At 54.1% G+C, this 17,665-nt stretch overlaps 1 protein-coding gene across 4 annotated transcripts; it reads right to left on the bottom strand.

Annotated features, from left to right (window-relative positions):
• Positions 1–85: 85 nt before the first annotated feature.
• On the bottom strand, positions 86–16,578 carry CCDC120 (coiled-coil domain containing 120). Of its 4 annotated transcripts, XM_070365759.1 has the most exons (11): positions 16,248–16,578; positions 7,264–7,400; positions 7,045–7,135; positions 6,773–6,906; positions 5,952–6,092; positions 5,070–5,367; positions 4,523–4,585; positions 4,059–4,230; positions 3,824–3,922; positions 1,753–2,667; positions 86–1,261 (listed from the first exon to the last, which is right to left on the bottom strand). In XM_070365759.1, exons 2-11 carry the CDS (start codon positions 7,315–7,317, stop codon positions 1,147–1,149), a joined length of 2,082 nt encoding a protein of 693 aa, XP_070221860.1. In that variant the 5' UTR covers positions 7,318–7,400; positions 16,248–16,578; the 3' UTR covers positions 86–1,146. The 4 variants fall into 4 exon arrangements, with proteins under 4 accessions (XP_070221860.1, XP_070221858.1, XP_070221859.1 ...); XM_070365757.1 differs by having other exon boundaries at positions 86–2,667; positions 7,301–7,400; XM_070365758.1 differs by lacking the exon at positions 16,248–16,578 and adding an exon at positions 9,915–9,963 and having other exon boundaries at positions 86–2,667; positions 7,301–7,400.
• Positions 16,579–17,665: the final 1,087 nt, after the last annotated feature.

Here is a 17,665-nt window from a genome sequence, read left to right as displayed (position 1 = left end):
TGCTATATATATATTTTTCTTGTTAAAATGTCATCTTAGGTAAAGATGTGGGCCCCCAAGGCAAGGCAGATAGGGAAGCAATACATGGATTCAGTTTACACATTTATTATAGAAATCCCCTTCCAATGTGGGTAGTGTTTTGGGTCCAGATCCACTGGTACAAAAAGAAAAGTTTTCACACCAGGTAAAGGGGGTAGAGGAACCCCCAGCTTCAGAAAGTCACAGAAAGGTATCATAGAAAACACAGCTTGTGTGGATTTTTTTTTTAAAAAGTGGTGGATGGAAGGAAAGCCAAGGAAGATGTGATGGAGCCAGTGGCAAGACGTCACTTGAGGATTTCACTGGCATCTACCAGATGCTAGGTTCCACCACCGCAGCATTCCAGGACACAAAACACCCAATGGCTCTGCCCTTTGGTCCTCCTGTGGGGCTTCCTGATTGGGAAGAGGGCAGAGGCTGCCACCAAAGGCTGAGCCATCTGATTCTGTGGGCAGAGGCAGCGGGCACAGACAGACAGGATCTGGGGCACCTTCAGGCACCCCTGGGGAAGGGAAAATGAACCCAAGCCTCCCACCCAGACTTCAGTCCTTCCACATGTGGGCAGAGACTTCATTCCTTCCAAATGTGGGCACCTCTGCCAAGAAAAAATTGTCCCAGTGGATGGGTGGCAGGGAGTTCTGTTCACATCAGTCTCCTGACTGCCCTAAATTGGGCCCCAAGACCCTATCTGGTCCATTTTGTGGAGGGGGTTCCTGAATGGAGCAGGCTGGGCACAGGGACAGGAATGAACCCAACCAGGATGAGATCACAGTTTCCCTTTTTATAAAATGTCTAGTGTCGGGGGAGGACAGTGAATACCTAAATCACAACTGTAAACAGAAATGGAGGAAGGGGCTTGGAGTCTCCGTTACATCACCTCCTCTCTTTTAAGCTGGCGGAGGGCCCCCAGTCCCCAGCACAGCATGAAAGGAGATGCAGGGTGTCAGACACCTTTATGGGCCCACAGGGAGCTAGGGGCCTTGGATGATCAGGTTGGTGCCCACCACCAGGAGTGACAGCAACCCTATCCCAGGGCTCAGCGAGGTCAGCTGTGCGCTCCCCAAATTGGAGTCTTGTCCAGGCCAATAAGGGGCATGTCAGAAGGGGTCAGACCAGTGTTCCCGGGGTCTGGGGGTCAGAACCGGAGGACTGCTCCCCCTCTAGCGTCAGGTCACTTAAACGAGCGCTCAGCTCCGGGGGGTACAGGAAGTCCGCGTAGTATCTTTAGAAGGGGTAGCAGGAATCCAGAAGACAGGGTAGGAAGACCGGACAGAGGAAAAGACGGACAAGACACAGAAAGAGGAAAAGAGGCTCGTTAAAGAGGTGGAAACAGGCACAGGAGAGTACCTTTAGGCTCGCAGGTGCGGGGCGCGGTGAAAAGAGGAAGAGAAAGGCGAGGGGCACAGGACAGCCCTTCCTCCCAGCACCCTAGTTTCAAGGCTCATTTTTAGCTGACATGCACTGGCTGTTCAACTATTACAACTCTTGAATAGTTCGGTGAAGAACTGCTGCTACCGGGGCCCAAGATACCCCTCCGCCGAGGCCCCACGGATTAATGCGGGTCAGGCAGGCCCAGGGACCACAGGCCAAGGCTGCAGCTGCTTCTTTCCTGGTCCCTGTCATTAGCTACCATGACTAGCTGCTCCCTGACCTGGACACCTTTGCCATCTGCCTCAAGAGACCCCTACCCATCAGTAAAAACACCCCCCATACCTGCCGGAGACAGGGGGCGCCGTGAAACTCCTCGAGTGTGGGAGCGGCGCCTGGCTGGGGGCCCCGTACAGTGCCTGGCCCACCTCATAGCAGCGGGCATGGAGGAAGGGCGGGTGCTGCGGGCCCATGTGGGGGAGCCCAGGCCGGCGCTGGGGCCCCGAGGCCAGTCCCGAGTTTCGGATGTACCAGTCCCGCAGCCCCTCCAGGGCAAGGTTCTTGTGGCCGCTGCGTTCACCGGCCGTGGGGATACGGGCGGGTGGGGGCATCCACAGCACAGGGTTGGGATGTGCCTCCAGGCCCTCGGCGGCCTCCAGGGGCAGACCACAGGGCTTGGTGCGGGGGGCACGGCTATGGGGGTCCTTGCTGCGGAGGAGGGGGCTGCTGCCGTCAGCTGCATACACAGGCGGTGGGCCTGGGAGCATGGCGACGAGCCCATCCCGGCGGGAGAGGGGTCCTGGAACCTCAGCTGCGGGTAGCAGCTCCCCCCAGCCTGTCCCGCCACCCCCACGGGGCAGGCCCCTGTCCAGGGAATAGTCCAAGAGGAAGTCCCCACACACGGGTGGGAGCCGAGGTGCCCCACGGGAGGCCGGCGCAGCTGAGCTGGGCCGGGCAGCCCGGGGAGGGTCTGGGAGGCCAGCCGTGCGGGAGGAGAAGGCGGGGGTTGGCTGGGGGCGCTCATACAGCACCTCACTGCTCTTGCAGACTGGAGGACCGGTGGCAGGGGGAACCATAGGTGCGGGCGGGGACCCAGCTCCCCCACCCGCTGCCCTGTCCACCAGCAGGGCCTCGGAGCTATTGCTGCGGCGGGTGCGAGCTGCGAAGAGGGAGGTGCGGTCGGAGACAGGGTCCACCCGTGGGAAGCCCATCTGGGAGTCCTGGCTGCTGGACCACTGGCGAGAATGGAGGCCTTCGGGTCTAGGGGCACAGAGGTGGGGGTGATGGGAGAAGGGTCAGAAATATCAGGCAGATGGGATGAGTACGCTCCGCAACCCCTCCCCCAACACACGCCTCTCTCTGGGCCTTCATTTTCATACTCCACAATGGGCCCCGGACTAGAAATGGGGTATAAAGGCGTTAGGGAGTGGCACATTAAGAGCAGCAGAGGTCCTAACCAGGACTGGGGAGCAGAGGGGTTGAAAATGTATGGGGTGCCTGGGGCTGTTAGCTCCGAGGGAGATGGAAGCAAAGGACTCCAGAGGAAATGCTAGCAGGGGAGGACACTATTCATAGAAGGCAAGTGTCACAAGGATGGGGACTTTTGTTCACAGCCTGGAAAAAGTAGGCACTTGGTAAGTACGTATTTGTTTAAGGACTAGGAGACTACCATGGTTAAAAGCACGGACTCTTGAGTCAAATTTGTCTGTGTTCAAATACCAAGTCTTTGGTTTACCAACAAGTTAGTTAACCTCTCTGTGTCTCGGGTTTCTTATCTCTAAAATGAGAATAATGGCATCTACCTCATAGGGATGTTGTGATAACTAAATGAGTTTGATACCAAGTAAAGGACTGACTCCTAGCAGATGGCCGGTATGCAGCACATGTTAACCAGAACTCATTTATGCCTACAGCCTCTTCCAGAGACACATATTGATATGCCTGTTTCACAAATGAGGATACCAAGATTCAGAGAAGGGAAATGACTTGCCCAAAATGCACAAAAAACCCCATACTCAAACTTCAATGCTTCTGCCCCAAATCCCCACCCTCTTTCTCCACCAAGACAACTCCTATTCACCTTTCAAAGCTCAGCTTTTCTTTTTTTGGTCAATTAAAAAATTTATTTATAATGTGATGTTACACATACATTATGTATGGCATATTCCAAAAGATATTTTACCTATATTTCTTTATCATGTAATAGGATGCATTATGGACAAAAGTTCTGAAGCATAAATAAAATTCTTGCTTTTTCATACAACCTACACAGAAAATCAGAATAAAACTGATGGATTCAAAGCCCAGTCTTTCATGTCCTACACTCTTGGAATCCAAATAACTCTCCCCAGTACCCCCTGTTAGAACTACCAGTTCCCTCCTCTGGTCCTCAAACTCACCCTTAGAGTCCACTTACTTGCAGAGCTGGGGGCCAGCGCCCCGGGTGAGGACGGGAGTAGCAGGCACACTTCGCCCCTCAAAACTGGAGGCACTCCTGGGCAGTGAGCGTGTAGGGCTAGACAGAGACATGCGGGCCCAGGGTGGGGGTGGGGGCCAGGTTAGAGACCCTACCTCCCAGCAGGTCCTCCTGCCCACCCAGGCTCAGCCCCCACTCCTGGCTGTGCAGAAGGAGTGGAGGGGCTCACCCTCACCTGGTGGGGCTGGCCACAGAGTTTCGCCGGCCCTTCAGATCCCCATAAAGATCCGATGGGGGTGGTTTCCATGGGGTTCGCCGCTCAGGGCTGCCCCCAGCTGCCCGCAGCTGGTCCCAGGCCTTGGGCGGTGAGGGGCGCTCAGCCAGAGGGAAGCAGCCACGGGGCTCCTCTGAGCAGAAGGGAGAAAATGGTGGAGGGGGGATTCAATGGGAGGGTTGTAGACAAAGCCAAGGGCAGGAGCTAGGGAGGTGCAGAGGGCTAAGCAGGGTAGGACAGGTAGAGGAGGAACCAAGGGAGGAAGGCAGGAACTGGGGCTGATGGGAGGGGCAGAGGGGAGGGCGGTGAAGTGAAGAAGATGGGGGCTCCACCAGAGGATGGGGTGTGGCTAAAGAGGAGCTGAAGAGGGAGGGCAGGGGCAATGCATCAAAGAACGGGAGAATTTAGGGGACAAGGGTTCTCACCATTATCATGGCTGGCCCCAGACTCTGAGAGGGAGCTGCTCTCCGAGTGCAGAACTACATCCTCTACAGGTGAAAAGCGGAGACCCAGGCTTATCAATGCAAGGCCTGGGTGCCACCCCCTTACACCACTGGACCATCTCCTCCCCACCTGGCACCCTTCCCAAGAATCCACCTTTACCTAAATCCAAGACCACCAGGGGCTTATTCCCTCACTTTTTTTTGGGGGGGGGGGGCTACACTGAGTGACATGAGGGATCTTAGTTCTAGTACCAGAGATCAAACCTGTGCCCCCTGCAGTGGAAGTGCAGAGCTTTAACCACTGGACGGCCAGGGAAGCCCCTGTCCCTCACTTTCCTGAGGCCTGTTCCCAATGTCCCCACCCTTGCCTGGGAACAGTCTACAACAATTCCTCTCACAGCTAGGGTCCCCTAAGCCCTGCCTACCTCCCCCAATCTTCACTGGCTGCTCATCCGCTCCACCCCTGCCAGCCCCTTAGCCAGTGCCCACCTTCCCGCTCTCGTCGGTGGGATAACAGGGCCTGGCTCACCATGGCTGAGCTGAGCGAGGCGCGTGCCCAGGCAGACTCCCTGGGCGGTGATAACGGCTCCTCCAGTGGACAGGGGCAGGGGCTGGGATGGCGGGAGCCCCGAGAGGCCAAGGCGGGCCCGGACCTCCCCAAGCTGCTCCTCTAGCTCGTGCAACCTCCGGAGGGCATCTGCCTGGACTTGGCGCCGGCGCCGGCGCTGCTCAGCACTGAGCTCGGGGGCCAAGGCCAGGCGGCGGGCAGCTGCGGCGATCTGCTGTTGCACAGACACCTCTCGCTCCAGGGCCTCAAGCGCCAGCTCCTGTGGGGCCCACCCGAGACGGTGCGACAGGACCAGATGTTGGAAATGGAAATGCCAGGCGCCAGGACCAGGCGGTGTCAGAGCCTGGATAGGCTGGGGGCGGGGCCTGCCCCTCCTGGGGGCGCCTACTGTTCCTCTGGGGGCAGGGTTTGTGTGCATTAGAGCTGCACCTGCTCGTCTTCCTGGGGCAGGGGGAAATGCTTATCCTGACAGTTAGGGACCAGCATCTTCTCTCAGACCTGGAAGCCACCTCCCTTAAGCTCCTTCCCTCCCCACCTTGAAAGTGAAAGTGAAAGGTGCTCAGTTGTGTCCCACTCTTTGTGACCCTATGGACTGTAGCCCACCAGGCTCCTCTGTCCATGAGATTCTCCAGGCAAGAATACTGGAGTGGGTAGCCGTTCCCTTCTCCAGGAGATCTTCCCCACCCAGGGATGGAAACCAGGTCTCCCACATTGCAGGTGGATTCTGAGCCACCAGGGAAGCCTCCCCACCTTAGTCTCTCCTTTCCCTGGCCATAAGCCCCTCTCAGCTTCCTCCGGGATCCTGTCCCACCCCCACCTTGCTCAGCATGCCCATCAGCTCACCTCGGTGGGGCACAGGGAGTGGTGTGCTGGGTTAGGGTGTGGTGGAGGGTAGGCGCGGGCTGCAGGGGGGCGCCGGCGGACCAACTGGGGTCGTTCACCAGGCTCCAGTGGGCACTCGGGAGGCAACTGGCCAGTCAGCTCCTGGGTGGGGTCAGGGGTTGGAGACTACCAAGGGTTAGTTGGGGGGATGGGGCAAAGCAGTCATGACACACGAAGGTACAGAAGTCGGACTAGGAGCCCAGCCCTGCTCAGCGCCCACACCTGTTATTTCTCTTCCTCTTCCTAATTCTCCACCAGGTGGGTGTGTGGCACACTCTCAGCCCCTTCATGGCCCAAAGCCCAGGGCCGGTGGGCATGGGAGGCAGGGAAGCCTGCTTTGGAATCCAGAATCTCACAGTTTTTATAAAGGTGACACCATCTGTATACTACATATCATATGACACTCCCTTCAGGGCCTGGGCTGCATGCTCTGAACCGCATTACCGTTTCTGGCAAACTGTGTGGACATTCGCAGCAAGAGAGGTAAATCGAAACTATAAATCAGCCCATGTCACTTCTGGTCAGGTTTTACTGCCACATTTGGGAAATAACTTCTTTTGTCTTTGAGGCTTTTCTTCTTCTTCTTCTTTGGATTTCAAATTGTTGATAGGGGATTGTGGTAAAATATTACCGTATTTGAAGACATCCAAGCTGAGCTTTGGGGAATCTCCAGCTCAGACAAGTGGCTCAGTCTGCCTACCTCGTCCCTGCTCCTCACCCCTCTCCCCCCACCCCCGCCCCCCCTCCCCCCACCACAGACGCCCTTAGGTTCAGGCCCTCACCGCCTCCTGGAGACACACTTTCCGAAGCTCCTGAAGTTTCAGGCTCAGGGCCTCCTGCAGGGCCCGCTGCCGGTCGAGCAGACTCCGTAGACGCTCTGACTTCATCTGGGGGGCAGCCTCTCCAAACAGGGCAGCTGGACACAGAGGGAGTGAAGATCAGGGGGTGGGGGGCATCCTGGAGCAGCTGTGGGGCCAGGGCCCACTCCTTCCCACGCAGGCGAGTGGTAACTCAGCAGGGGAGGAGGCAGCAGGAGGGGGAACCAGACACTGACCTGAGGCGTTGAAGGTGGGAGAGCTGATCAGCTGACCTTTGACTTCCATCCTGAAGCTGTCAGGATGCCGTGACTGATGGCTGCACAAGGCCTAGCAGTGATGCAGGGGGGCCACTGGGGATCATCCGGCATGCACCCCCACCCTCCACCCCTACCCAGGTTCCCGTGCCCCAGCTGCGAATAAGGAGGACCCTGACCCCACCCACCTGCTTGGCCTGCCCTCTCAGAATCTGTGCCAATGTCAAGGCCCGGGTACCTTGGTTCCCTTCCCATTGAGTGGGAGCACAGCAAGTGGGGAGCTGGGCAGACTTACAACACCTCGTCAGAGGCCCATGGGCCACCGTCAGGAGTCTTGCCTGGGAAAGGAGAATTAACAGTACAGATACAACCAACTAGAACAACAGTGGGCCTTTATTAACCACCTGGGTGCCTGGAACAGTCACCTTATATGTCACATTTAATCCTCACAACCACCCTGCGATGGCAATTTCTGTGACCATCGTTACCTCCATTTTAGAGATAAGAGTAAGACACAAAGAGATGAAATAATCTGCCTACGGCTAAGGATGTAGCCAGGCCCACCCTCTGTTCCAACACTCTCCCTCCCCAGAGGTGCTGAACCTCACGAATCCTTCATAATCTCTCAGCCCATCAGGGGTCCAAGCCTTTGCGCAGGCTGCAGCTACTGTCTGGAGTGCACTTTTCCCTCCGGCCACTCCAGCCCCTGGTTCTCTCATATTCTGAGGCTTCAGTGTGACTTCCAGAGGTGGGCCCCCACACTATGTCAAGACTATGCCTCCCTTGTACCTTTATGAGAACAGAAAATGTTATCAGTATCTCTGGCATTCAGAATACTTCCGGGCACACAGCAAGTGCTCAGGGAGTGTCTGCTGGGTGAATAAAAGAATGACTGCAAGGTCTGTGAGTTGCTCCTCGTCCCAACTCCGTCCTGTGGCCCTGGTGCAGCAGCAAAAGCGTGCCCTTGGCCTCAGGACCCATCCAGCCCCACCCAGCATGCCAGCCTGTCCCGCACAGGCATAGGGAAGTCACCCTGCCAGGACTGGGAGTGGCAAAGTCCACAGCTGCAGATAACAAGCGACTGCCTCCTTCTCTGCCCCAGACACCCTGGCTGACCATGGAGCTAGCCTTGGCTGGTTGCCAGCCCTGTCCTCATCCCTTCCTTTGGAGTTTGCTCCCTCCCACGGCCTGCTCAGTCCCCAGCTGGGCAGCTAGGTGACATCACCTCCCACCACCTGGTCTGACCTCGGCAGCAGGTGACTGGGGGGACCTCCTGAGGCTACCGAGGTTCCATCTCTATCTGCCTCTGCAATCCCCAGCTTGTCGTTACGTGGTGGCCAGGTGTGAAGACCCAGGCAGCCTTGGTGGGGTGGATTCAAGCCCCCTCCCTATGTGTATCTTGGAGTCATGGCCAAGCTGCTAATAGGGTGCCAGGAGTTTCTCAGCAGGCCTCTCACCCACCTCTTGGGGTCTATGCCCCTCCAACAAAGCAGGGGTTCCTAATCCTCAAAATCAGGGTGGGGTCAGTCCCTAAAGCTATTTTGCACCTCCAGGCAGCAGCTACCTTCCAAGGTCTGACATTGCCTGGCATGGCAGGCTTTCCTTGAGGTCCCAGCTTAGATTCCTCTGCTCCTTGGCTCCAGGGGTTCCTTCTTCCCCAGCTTCCATTTGGGTTTGAGGAGGGCTCCCCTAAACCTTCCTTAACCCCAACAGGAGCCTCAACTCCTCCCCAATGGGCCCATTCACCAGGATCACTCCTCCATCCCACACTGGGCTGCTTCATCTTCCTTCCATCTCCCTCAGCCTTCCTTCCCTGGGAGCTTGTAGAGCTTGTGGCATCCTGGAAGTCCACACGGGGTCCAGACAGGAACCCCGACTCCACACCCTGTCAGCCTGACTTCAGGGACATAGCTAGGGCCTGAGTCATGGGGTCATCAGGCAGGTTAGACACAGGTCAACGCCCCACACCCCCACACTCTCACACCCGCTCCCAAGCCTCTGCCTCCACTCGCCTACCCTCTCCATGCTGGCCTGGGGGCCTGGGGCAGCCTGGTTGCCACCCAAGGATGGTGAGAAAGAGGGGATCCCAGCAGTTCCCTCCCCAACACACTCCCAACCAGCCCCGGGGGCTCCCCACTGGTGACCCTGTGTCCCTGTCCTATCTGAGGATGGGCTGCAGTGAGAGAGCTGCAAAGGGCCCCCACACACACCCAGAGGCGGCCGGGCCCAGCAGGTTTTTCAGGTCTGCCCTTCTGACACCACAGCCGAGAAAGAAATTCCTGGCTGTAATGACTGTTTACAACCAAGACACCTCACCTAGGTGGCACCCCAACACCTCAGTGGGACCCCCATTTCTACATCCTGCCATCTCTGGAGCAAATAACAGCTCCTGATGTACTGCACTGTTCCCCACACTGCCCGAGAGGTTCCCCCAGGGCCCCCTCTAGGGGGACAGATAGGGGTGGTGGGCAGACAGGTGTGGGAGGCAGTTTCTCAATACCCCAGTCTATGCTTTCCTAGGGGGATGAGCCCTTGAAGCGGGGCAAGGGCTACCTCAGCAGTGGAGGAAAGGGGACAGGAAATAGGAGGGAGTGGAGAAGGGGCGCTCTTCTGCTAATAGGGTGCCAGCTGCTCTTCTCCCTCGTCCCTTCCCCTCATCCACATCCAGCAAAGAATCGGCTTCATGCCAGGAAAGGAAATTGGACATTTTAGGCTTTGCCCCTTTAGCCAGGCCTTGCTTCCTGGTTGTGCCTCTCACACAAACCTCGCTCTCTCTGGCAGGGAACTTCAGCATACCCATGCCCTTCTCCCCTCACCCCTCGCCCCTGGCCCCACCGCTCCCGGGTGCTCACCCGTCAGAGAGGTGCTGTGGGGTGGCCTCAGGTACCTCAAAAAAGAAAAAAAGTTGCTTCGACCAGGCCCTGCTCCCGCTGGTAGTGGCAATAAGTGGTGAGCCCAGTGGCGGATGCCGAGGCCGCCTCCCACTAGGTAATGGCCCAGCCTACCTGGCCAGGGACTGGGCCAGCCCATACCTTTTAACCCTTGCCTGCCTGACACCAGGGCTTGGGTCACCCTTAAAAGCTGTCTTGGAGTCATGTCTCTCCCGGGAGTCCAGCATGGCCAAGAAGAGAGCCTGGACCTCCCCCTTTACCCCATATACCTAGCGGAGGACCGAGGAGGAAGGGCTAATGGTCGTGGGAGTGGTAGCTGCCTCTGGTGCTGCCCAAGTGCCCAGATTCAATCCTGCCTACCCTAGGAGCTGAAGGCTGGAGGTCTGGGGAGAGGCTAAGCACACGGAAGGACTTGGGTGTGCACTGGGTGTGTGTCTCTTGTGGCAGCACCCATCACTTTCTGGAGATCCTTTACCCTTTCCTCCCAAGGCGAGGCAGACGTGGGAAAAGGTTGGAAGGCAATTCCCACCCTCGTTGAGGTAACAGTTTGCCAAAGTGGGACAAACGAGGTCCAGTTTTCTAAGAGAGACCATGTCTCAGGACCCTATAACCTTCTGCAGCGTCACAAGAAATCATTCCAGCAAAGGGCAAAAACACACCAGTGGTTTAACCACCCCCCCCCAACTGACCCCTACACACCTGAGAGGATGGCACAGACCCAGCTCCACAGAGCCAGCTTGGAGAGATGAAAGCGGGCCCCCCCCCCTCCCCGTGCAGGTGAAGAGGCCCAACTCTGATCACAGAGGTGCAAGAGCTGCTACAATCAGAACTGCGGGGGTGGGGTGCTGGATTGCAGGTTGACAGAGGCAACTCCTGCAGGGGAGGAGGAGTGGGGGCGGTTCACACTTCATATCCAGGCTGGGTCTCTCCAACCCCCTGGGGCATTTCTGGCCAGGAGTCAAGGAAATGGGAGGCTATCAGTCTCTGCGATGGACCAGACCGATGGACCAACTGTTTCCCCTATACCACCACCTGGGCTTTGGGCCTGCCCCGGCACACCCCACACACAACCTGAGCTCCATTAGGGACCATCTGCTCTGTGCCCTCAGGGCCCAAGCCCAGCCCAGGCCCGACAGCAGCCCATGCCATGATGTGAAAAAGCAGAGTGAGGAAAGCTCCCTCCCCACTTGACAGGTGGGCCAAGGCTGGAAAGGAACTTACTCTGTATCAGTAACGCCCCATGTGCACGCTACAGGCCTCCTGCTACCCTGCCCACCTTTCTTCCTGGCTGTGAGATTTCTGGCATGGGACACAAAGGCCACTTTCATCACCCCCTTCTCCCTCCCTTCACTGCCTGGGGCTGATGGAGGCAGAAGCCACAAGCTGGGCAGCTGGGTGTTGGTGGGGAGTGTCCTCTCAGCCATGGCCCCAAACCCCCTGTCCTGTGGGACACCAAGGATGCTCAGAAGGGGGATGTTTATAAAATCAGGGCTGAGAGGGACAGGGTATCTGGCTGGCGATGCAGACTGAGTCTCAAGGCTTAGGTTTCCGCATCTGGAAAACAGGTAAATGGCACAAACACAGCCAACCAACGGAGGCCAAAGTAGCTTTGGAAGACATTTCAAAATGCAAGGAAACTCACACCATGTCATTCACAATTGCTAATAACTACATAATCAACTCAGGCAGAGGTGGGTTGGAGCGAGAGTAAGGAGGGAAGAGCAGGTAACTGGGGCTCTTGGGAGAGGCAGGGCGGAGTCACCCACACACATCACTGGCCTTGTCCACGACTTTTAACAGCCCCTACAAGACAAAGATGGGCATAATAAAGGACAGAAATGGCATGGACCTAACAGAAGCAGAAGATATTAAGAAGAGGTGGCAAGAATACACTGAAGAACTATACAAAAAAGATCCTCATGACCCAGATAACCACGATGGTGTGATCACTCACCTAGAGCCAGACATCCTGGAATGTCAAGTCAAGTGGGCCTTAGGAACCAACACTATGAAAAAAGCTAGTGGAGGTGATGGAATTCCAGTTGAGCTATTCCAAATCCTACAAGATGATGCTGTGAAAAGTGCTGCACTCAACATGCCAGCAAATTTGCAAAATTCAGCAGTGGTCACAGGACTAGAAAAGGTCAGTTTTCATTCCAATCCCAAAGAAAGGCAATGCCAAAGAATGCTCAAACTACTGCACAAACTACCACACTACCTATCTCACATGCTAGCAAAGTAATGCTCAAAATTCTCCAAGCTGGGCTTCAACAGTACACGAACCGTGAACTTCCAGGTGTTCAAGCTGGATTTAGAAAAGGCAGAGGAACCAAAGATCAAATTGCCAACATCCGTTAGATCAAGAAAAAGCAAGAGAGTTCCAGAAAAATATCTACTTCTGCTTTATTGACTACGCCAAAGCCTTTGACTGTGTGGATCACAACAAACTGTGGAAAATTCTGAAAGAGATGGGAATACCAGACCACCTGACCTGCCTCCTGAGAAATCTGTATGCAGGTCAAGAAGCAACAGTTAGAACTGGACATGGAACAACAGACTGGTTCCAAATCGGAAAAGGACTCTGTCAAGGCTGTACACTGTCACCCTGCTTATTTAACTTATATGCAGAGTACATCATGAGAAATGCTGGACTGGATGAAGTACAAGCTGGAATTAAGATTGCCGGGAGAAATATCAATAACCTCTGATATGCAGATGACACCACAATTAAGGCAAAAGCGAGGAAGAACTAAAGAGCCTCTTGATGAAAGTGAAAGACGAGAGTGAAAAAGTTGGCTTAAAACTCAACATTCAGAAAACTAAGATCATGGCATCTGGTCCCATCACTTCATGGCAAATAGATGGGGAAACAATGGAAACAATGTCAGACTTTATTTTTGGGGGCTCCAAAATCACTGCAGATGGTGACTTCAGCCATGAAATTAAAAGACGCTTGCTTCTTGGAAGAAAAGTTATGACCAACTTAGACAGCATATTAAAAAGCAGAGACCTTACTTTGCCAACAAAGGTCCGTCTAGTCAAAGGTTTGGTTTTTCCAGTAGTCATGTATGGATGTGAGAGTTGGACTATAAAGAAAGGTGAGCGCCAAAAAATTGATGCTTTTGAACCATGGTGTTGCAGAAGACTCTTGAGAGTCCCCTGGACTCCAAGGAGATCCAACCAGTCCATCCTCAAGGAAATCAGTCCTGAATATTCATTGGAAGGACTGGTGCTGAAGCTGAAACTCCAATCCTTTGGCCACCTGATGCGAGGAACTGACTCACTGGAAAAGACCGTGATGCTGGGAAAGAATGGAGGTGGGAGGAGAAGGGGACGACAGAGGATGAAATGGTTTGATGGCATCACTGACTCAATGGACATAAGTTTGAAAAAGCTCCAGGAGTTGGTGATGGACAGGGAAGCCTGGCATGCTGCAGTCCCTTGGGTCTCAAAGAGTCAGACACGACTGAGCAACTGAACTGAACTGAGAAGACAACCACCTCTAAGCCACATGCCAGTGGGGACCTGAGCCTCCTGTGGCCTCTTCCTATAGGGCTAGCAAGTGGTGGGTCTGGGATTCAACTCAGCTCTGCCACTGCCTGGCTGTGTGACTGCTTGGGCAAGTCACTCAACTTCCCTGTAACTCAACGTCTTCATCTGTAAAATGGGGGTGATGACAGCAGTATATAACTCACAGGGTGACTGTAAGCATGACATGAGCTAAGAGATCCAAAGTTTGCTTGGGACAGTTTAGGACAGGTTGGCCCATGGTAAGTGGTCTATATACATATGTAATATGTCATGCATAATTGTTTCTTCCCAGTCCAAACTCAGGAATCAAATACACACACACACACACACATTTCAGCCTCAAAACCCTCCTTACTTGCCACCCAGATATAGAACCCTCTCTACTTGCCAAACAAGACATATTTGAAACAGAGCTGTTTTTCCTCATTATCCAGCCTCTCCCTACTCAACATCAAAAATGCAGGAACCAAATATATTCAGAAAAACTGTCTGAACTCTCACTATCCAAATACAGGAAGTGAATGGACTTTGATACATTTCTGAGATAGGACTCAATCCTGAGCTGTCCTTTTCCTTTTTCACTTTCCCTTTTCCTCACTCTCTGAGCTTTCCTTACTCACCAGGCAAAATAACAGGAACCAAACATATTTCTATAATGAGATGCTCTTACTATCCCAATCCTTGCCACTGGAGCACAGGAAAATTAGTAGATCTGAACACATTTCTGAGTTAAAGCCATTATCCTTCACTACCTAAACTCTCCCTACTCACTCTGTAAAATGCTAAAACAAAATACCTTCAGATAACTTAGTATCTTTCACTGTGTGAACTATTCAAACTCTCCTCTCAGAACTTGGGTACCAAATACACTAGAATAGCGAGAGATGTTTGTGTTGTCATTAACAGGTTTGGATAAATGAAACAGGCCCATTATTTCATTATTCAAACTCTCACTATTCTCTATGAGAAATACAGGAATAAAACAGAACTGAATGACATGTTACGTCCTCACTACTCAAATTCTCCTTGTCTGTCTTCAAAATCAAGGAGATTCAGACAGTGAGAGAACTTCGTATTTTTTCTTGTTATTACTGTCACTACTGGATGGGCCTGATTCTAACAGAGACCCCCACCACACACCCAATACACATAGACCTGCCCGCAGAGGTAGGATGGACTTAGCATCAAGATTTGTATTGCTTCCTGCTGAGAGGAAAAGGATAAACTCCTGCCTGCATCCTACCTCTACCAAGCCCTGAAGCCTCTGGCCTAGAATGGACTTTTTTCAGGCCAGGAAAGCAGGGATCATTGCACCCAGGATCAAGACCAGGATATGGGGATAACATGACCTAGAGGACTCACATCAGCCCCCAACGTAGCAAGGTTGGAAACATGACCCAGACTTCACAGACTCCCAGAGAGTCACTGAATAATTTAGGGTGCTCTTTCACACTTGGGGAGTGGAGGGGGCCCAGGAACAGTTCCATGCCCCCCTGGGGCAGGGAGAGAAATGCAATTTCTGTGTGAGATCACTGGGTGAGGGATGAGAGAAATCACATGTGAAAACTCCCTTAGTCGCAGGGGGCCCACAAGGTTGTTTGCTATTTATTTGCTCATGCTAAGAAAAGCTTCTGGGATGAATTTCAGAGATAATGGGTACAGTGGAACCTCCAAGTTCAAGGGGAAGGTATAATGGGACCCCTGTCCTTGTGGGCTCAAAGGAGATGAAAAGTGGATGTTACGAAGAAGGGAGATCTGAATGGCATGGAAGGGCATGGTAAGGGGCAGAAGAGGGGCCTGGGGTTGGGACAGGATGAAGGGACAGAACAGGAAGGAGTATAGGGAACAAAACAGAATCAGAGTCATTGTAGGATGGAGGTCAAAAGATAAGACGGAGAAGGAGCCAGGACACTGGCCAGAGAATGGGATAGAGTGAGGTTCAGGATAAAGGCCAGGGGGAAAGTAGGGGACAAAAAAGCAGGCAGGTATCAGGATCAGTATAAAAGGGCAGTCAGAAGACATGATGGAGGACAGGCCAAGACAGTAGTCATGGAAGAGGGTAGGGAAAAGGGCAGGTTCAGGATAGAGGTAAGGAACAGGAAAATATCTGGACAGAATGAAGATAGGAATGAGGACAGTGGTGGGCCTAGGGAAGACAACGGGGAAACAGCATAGATTTGGGGGCAGGGGCATGGCAGGAGGCAAGAGGGAGAGTCTAAAGGTGATGGGCCAGGATGGAGTTCAGGAGTCAGGAGGGGGACCTGGGGGAAAGAGTACAGAAATCAGAGGTTGGGAATCAGGACAGACCTGGATCAGACTGGAGTTTAGCAGACAGGACATGACTGGTAGGGGTCCAGAGACTGGACTAGAGTTTAGGGAACAGGCACGTGAAGCATCTGGACAAAAACTGGGGTGATCAAGACAAGGCAAGATGAGCTTCAGAGACGGAACAGGGTCAAGCAAGGATCTGGGGTCAGGTCAAGGATGCTTTGGGGTCAGGACTGGATTTAGGGGGGCAAAACAAAGGTTGAGGATCACACCAGGCCAGAATATGGTTAGTCAGGGGTCAGTCCAGAGGTCCTTGGGCCAAAACTGGCAGGGGTTCCAGATTAAAAAAGATGTAGCCAGGTAAGTCAGGGGTCGAGAGGGAGACCACGGAGTCAGAGATAAGGGGTGCGAGCGCAGGTACATCGCTGGTCGGCGTTTTTGGGCCTTCGCCCCACCCTGTCTCCTCTTTTACAACCCCAAGCCGGCTCTACTCACCTAGTGTCCGCGCCCGCGGCGTAGGCGGTGTCCGTGCAGGCAATGGCGTGGGGAGGGGGGGGGCGGCGCCCCTCCCTCGCTGCCCCCAGCTCGTCCCCGGGCTCCTGCCTACTCCCTTTCCGCGCCCTGCCCGCGGGCCGCGTTCGGCCGCGCGACTGTGAGCCGTGGGGGCCAGACTGGGGACGCGGGGAGGGTAGGAGAGGAGTACCCGCTCCACCGCGGGCGGTGGACCCTGGCCCCCCACCTTCAACTCGGGTCGGTCGGCTCCCGACTGCACCTCCACCTCCGCGGCTGAGCGCGAGCCTGGAGGGGCGGGGTCGGGGGGGTGGGGGCAGACGGGGGGCGGGGCGCGAGACCACAGCAGCGGCGGAGTCCGAGTGCGCAGGCGCTAGTTCGGGTCTTCGATTTTCCTGCCCTGGGAGCGCCAGGAGCAAACCAGCTCGGAGCGCGTGCGCACACGCTTTCTCGAGGCCGTGGAGCGTTCTCAAACCGAGGCCACGCCCCCTCAGTGATCAGATTAGTGTCCTCTCACCTCAAGCCACCCCAAACTTCCTTCTGTCAGCCACCAGCACACCTCTGAATTCCGCCTCCGTGCCCCAAATGCACTCCAAACCACATTTCACATCTCCCAAATTGTATCCCCAAACTACTGTCCATTGATCCCAAAGCAGTACCCCAAATCTACCTCCCTTGAACACCCAAGCTGCACGAATAAGCTACCCTCCAATACCCCAAATTGTTCCCCCAATCATCTACAATCAGCCCTGAAACCTTGAGTGTCCAAAGAGCACTTCCAAATCACACTCATCTCCCTGCAATATGCACCCAAAACACCCTGCATTGACCCTAAACCACTCTCCATGTACCCTTCTAACCATACTCTTTTGACCCCCAAATGGCACTCAAGCCACTCCAAACATTCTCAACTACCTTTGTATGTGACCTTTACCTGCACCCCAAATCAATTCCAACAGTCACGAGCTTTAACTCCCAACTCCCTACCACCACCAAACATTTCATTGACTAATCCCACTCCCAGAAAAACTAACTTCCAAAGCCCCTATCACTATTCCATATACTCCCAACTACGCAAAGTGAGATTCCCCCAACTGCACTTCAAACTACCCTCCACACCCTCTCCATCTCCAAATCATACTCCACTGATCCAGACTCTGACCCCAGAGCACTCTCCAACAGTCCTCAACAATATCTCCAAATAATCACTAACTTTATTTCTGCAGTTACCTTCAAATCATACTCCAGTGACCCCAAATGTGTCCCTCAAGCCTTCCAATGACTCTTACGCACACCCTAAATCATTTTTAAGTGACCCTATTATATTACAGAGCATCCTTCAATGACCTTTTCTTAAAACAGCTTAATTGAGGTATAATTTGCATACCATAAAAATCACTGAC

The sequence above is a fragment of the Bos mutus genome, chromosome X (genome assembly GCF_027580195.1).
Source record: "Bos mutus isolate GX-2022 chromosome X, NWIPB_WYAK_1.1, whole genome shotgun sequence".
Taxonomy (NCBI): domain Eukaryota; kingdom Metazoa; phylum Chordata; class Mammalia; order Artiodactyla; family Bovidae; genus Bos; species Bos mutus.
The sequence above is the reverse complement of the archived record's forward strand: the minus strand, read 5'-3'. Positions and strand labels throughout refer to the sequence as shown.

Excerpts from the sequence above, each read along its gene's own strand:
- CCDC120 (XM_070365759.1), bottom strand. The coding sequence starts at position 7,317 with ATGGGAAGGGAACCAAGGTACCCGGGCCTTGACATTGGCACAGATTCT. Across the intron at positions 4,231-4,522 it reads TGGGGCCAGCCATGATAATG|AGGAGCCCCGTGGCTGCTTC; the intron begins GTGAGAACCCTT and ends CCTTCTGCTCAG. Across the intron at positions 3,923-4,058 it reads TCTGTGGCCAGCCCCACCAG|CCCTACACGCTCACTGCCCA; the intron begins GTGAGGGTGAGC and ends GTCTCTGTCTAG.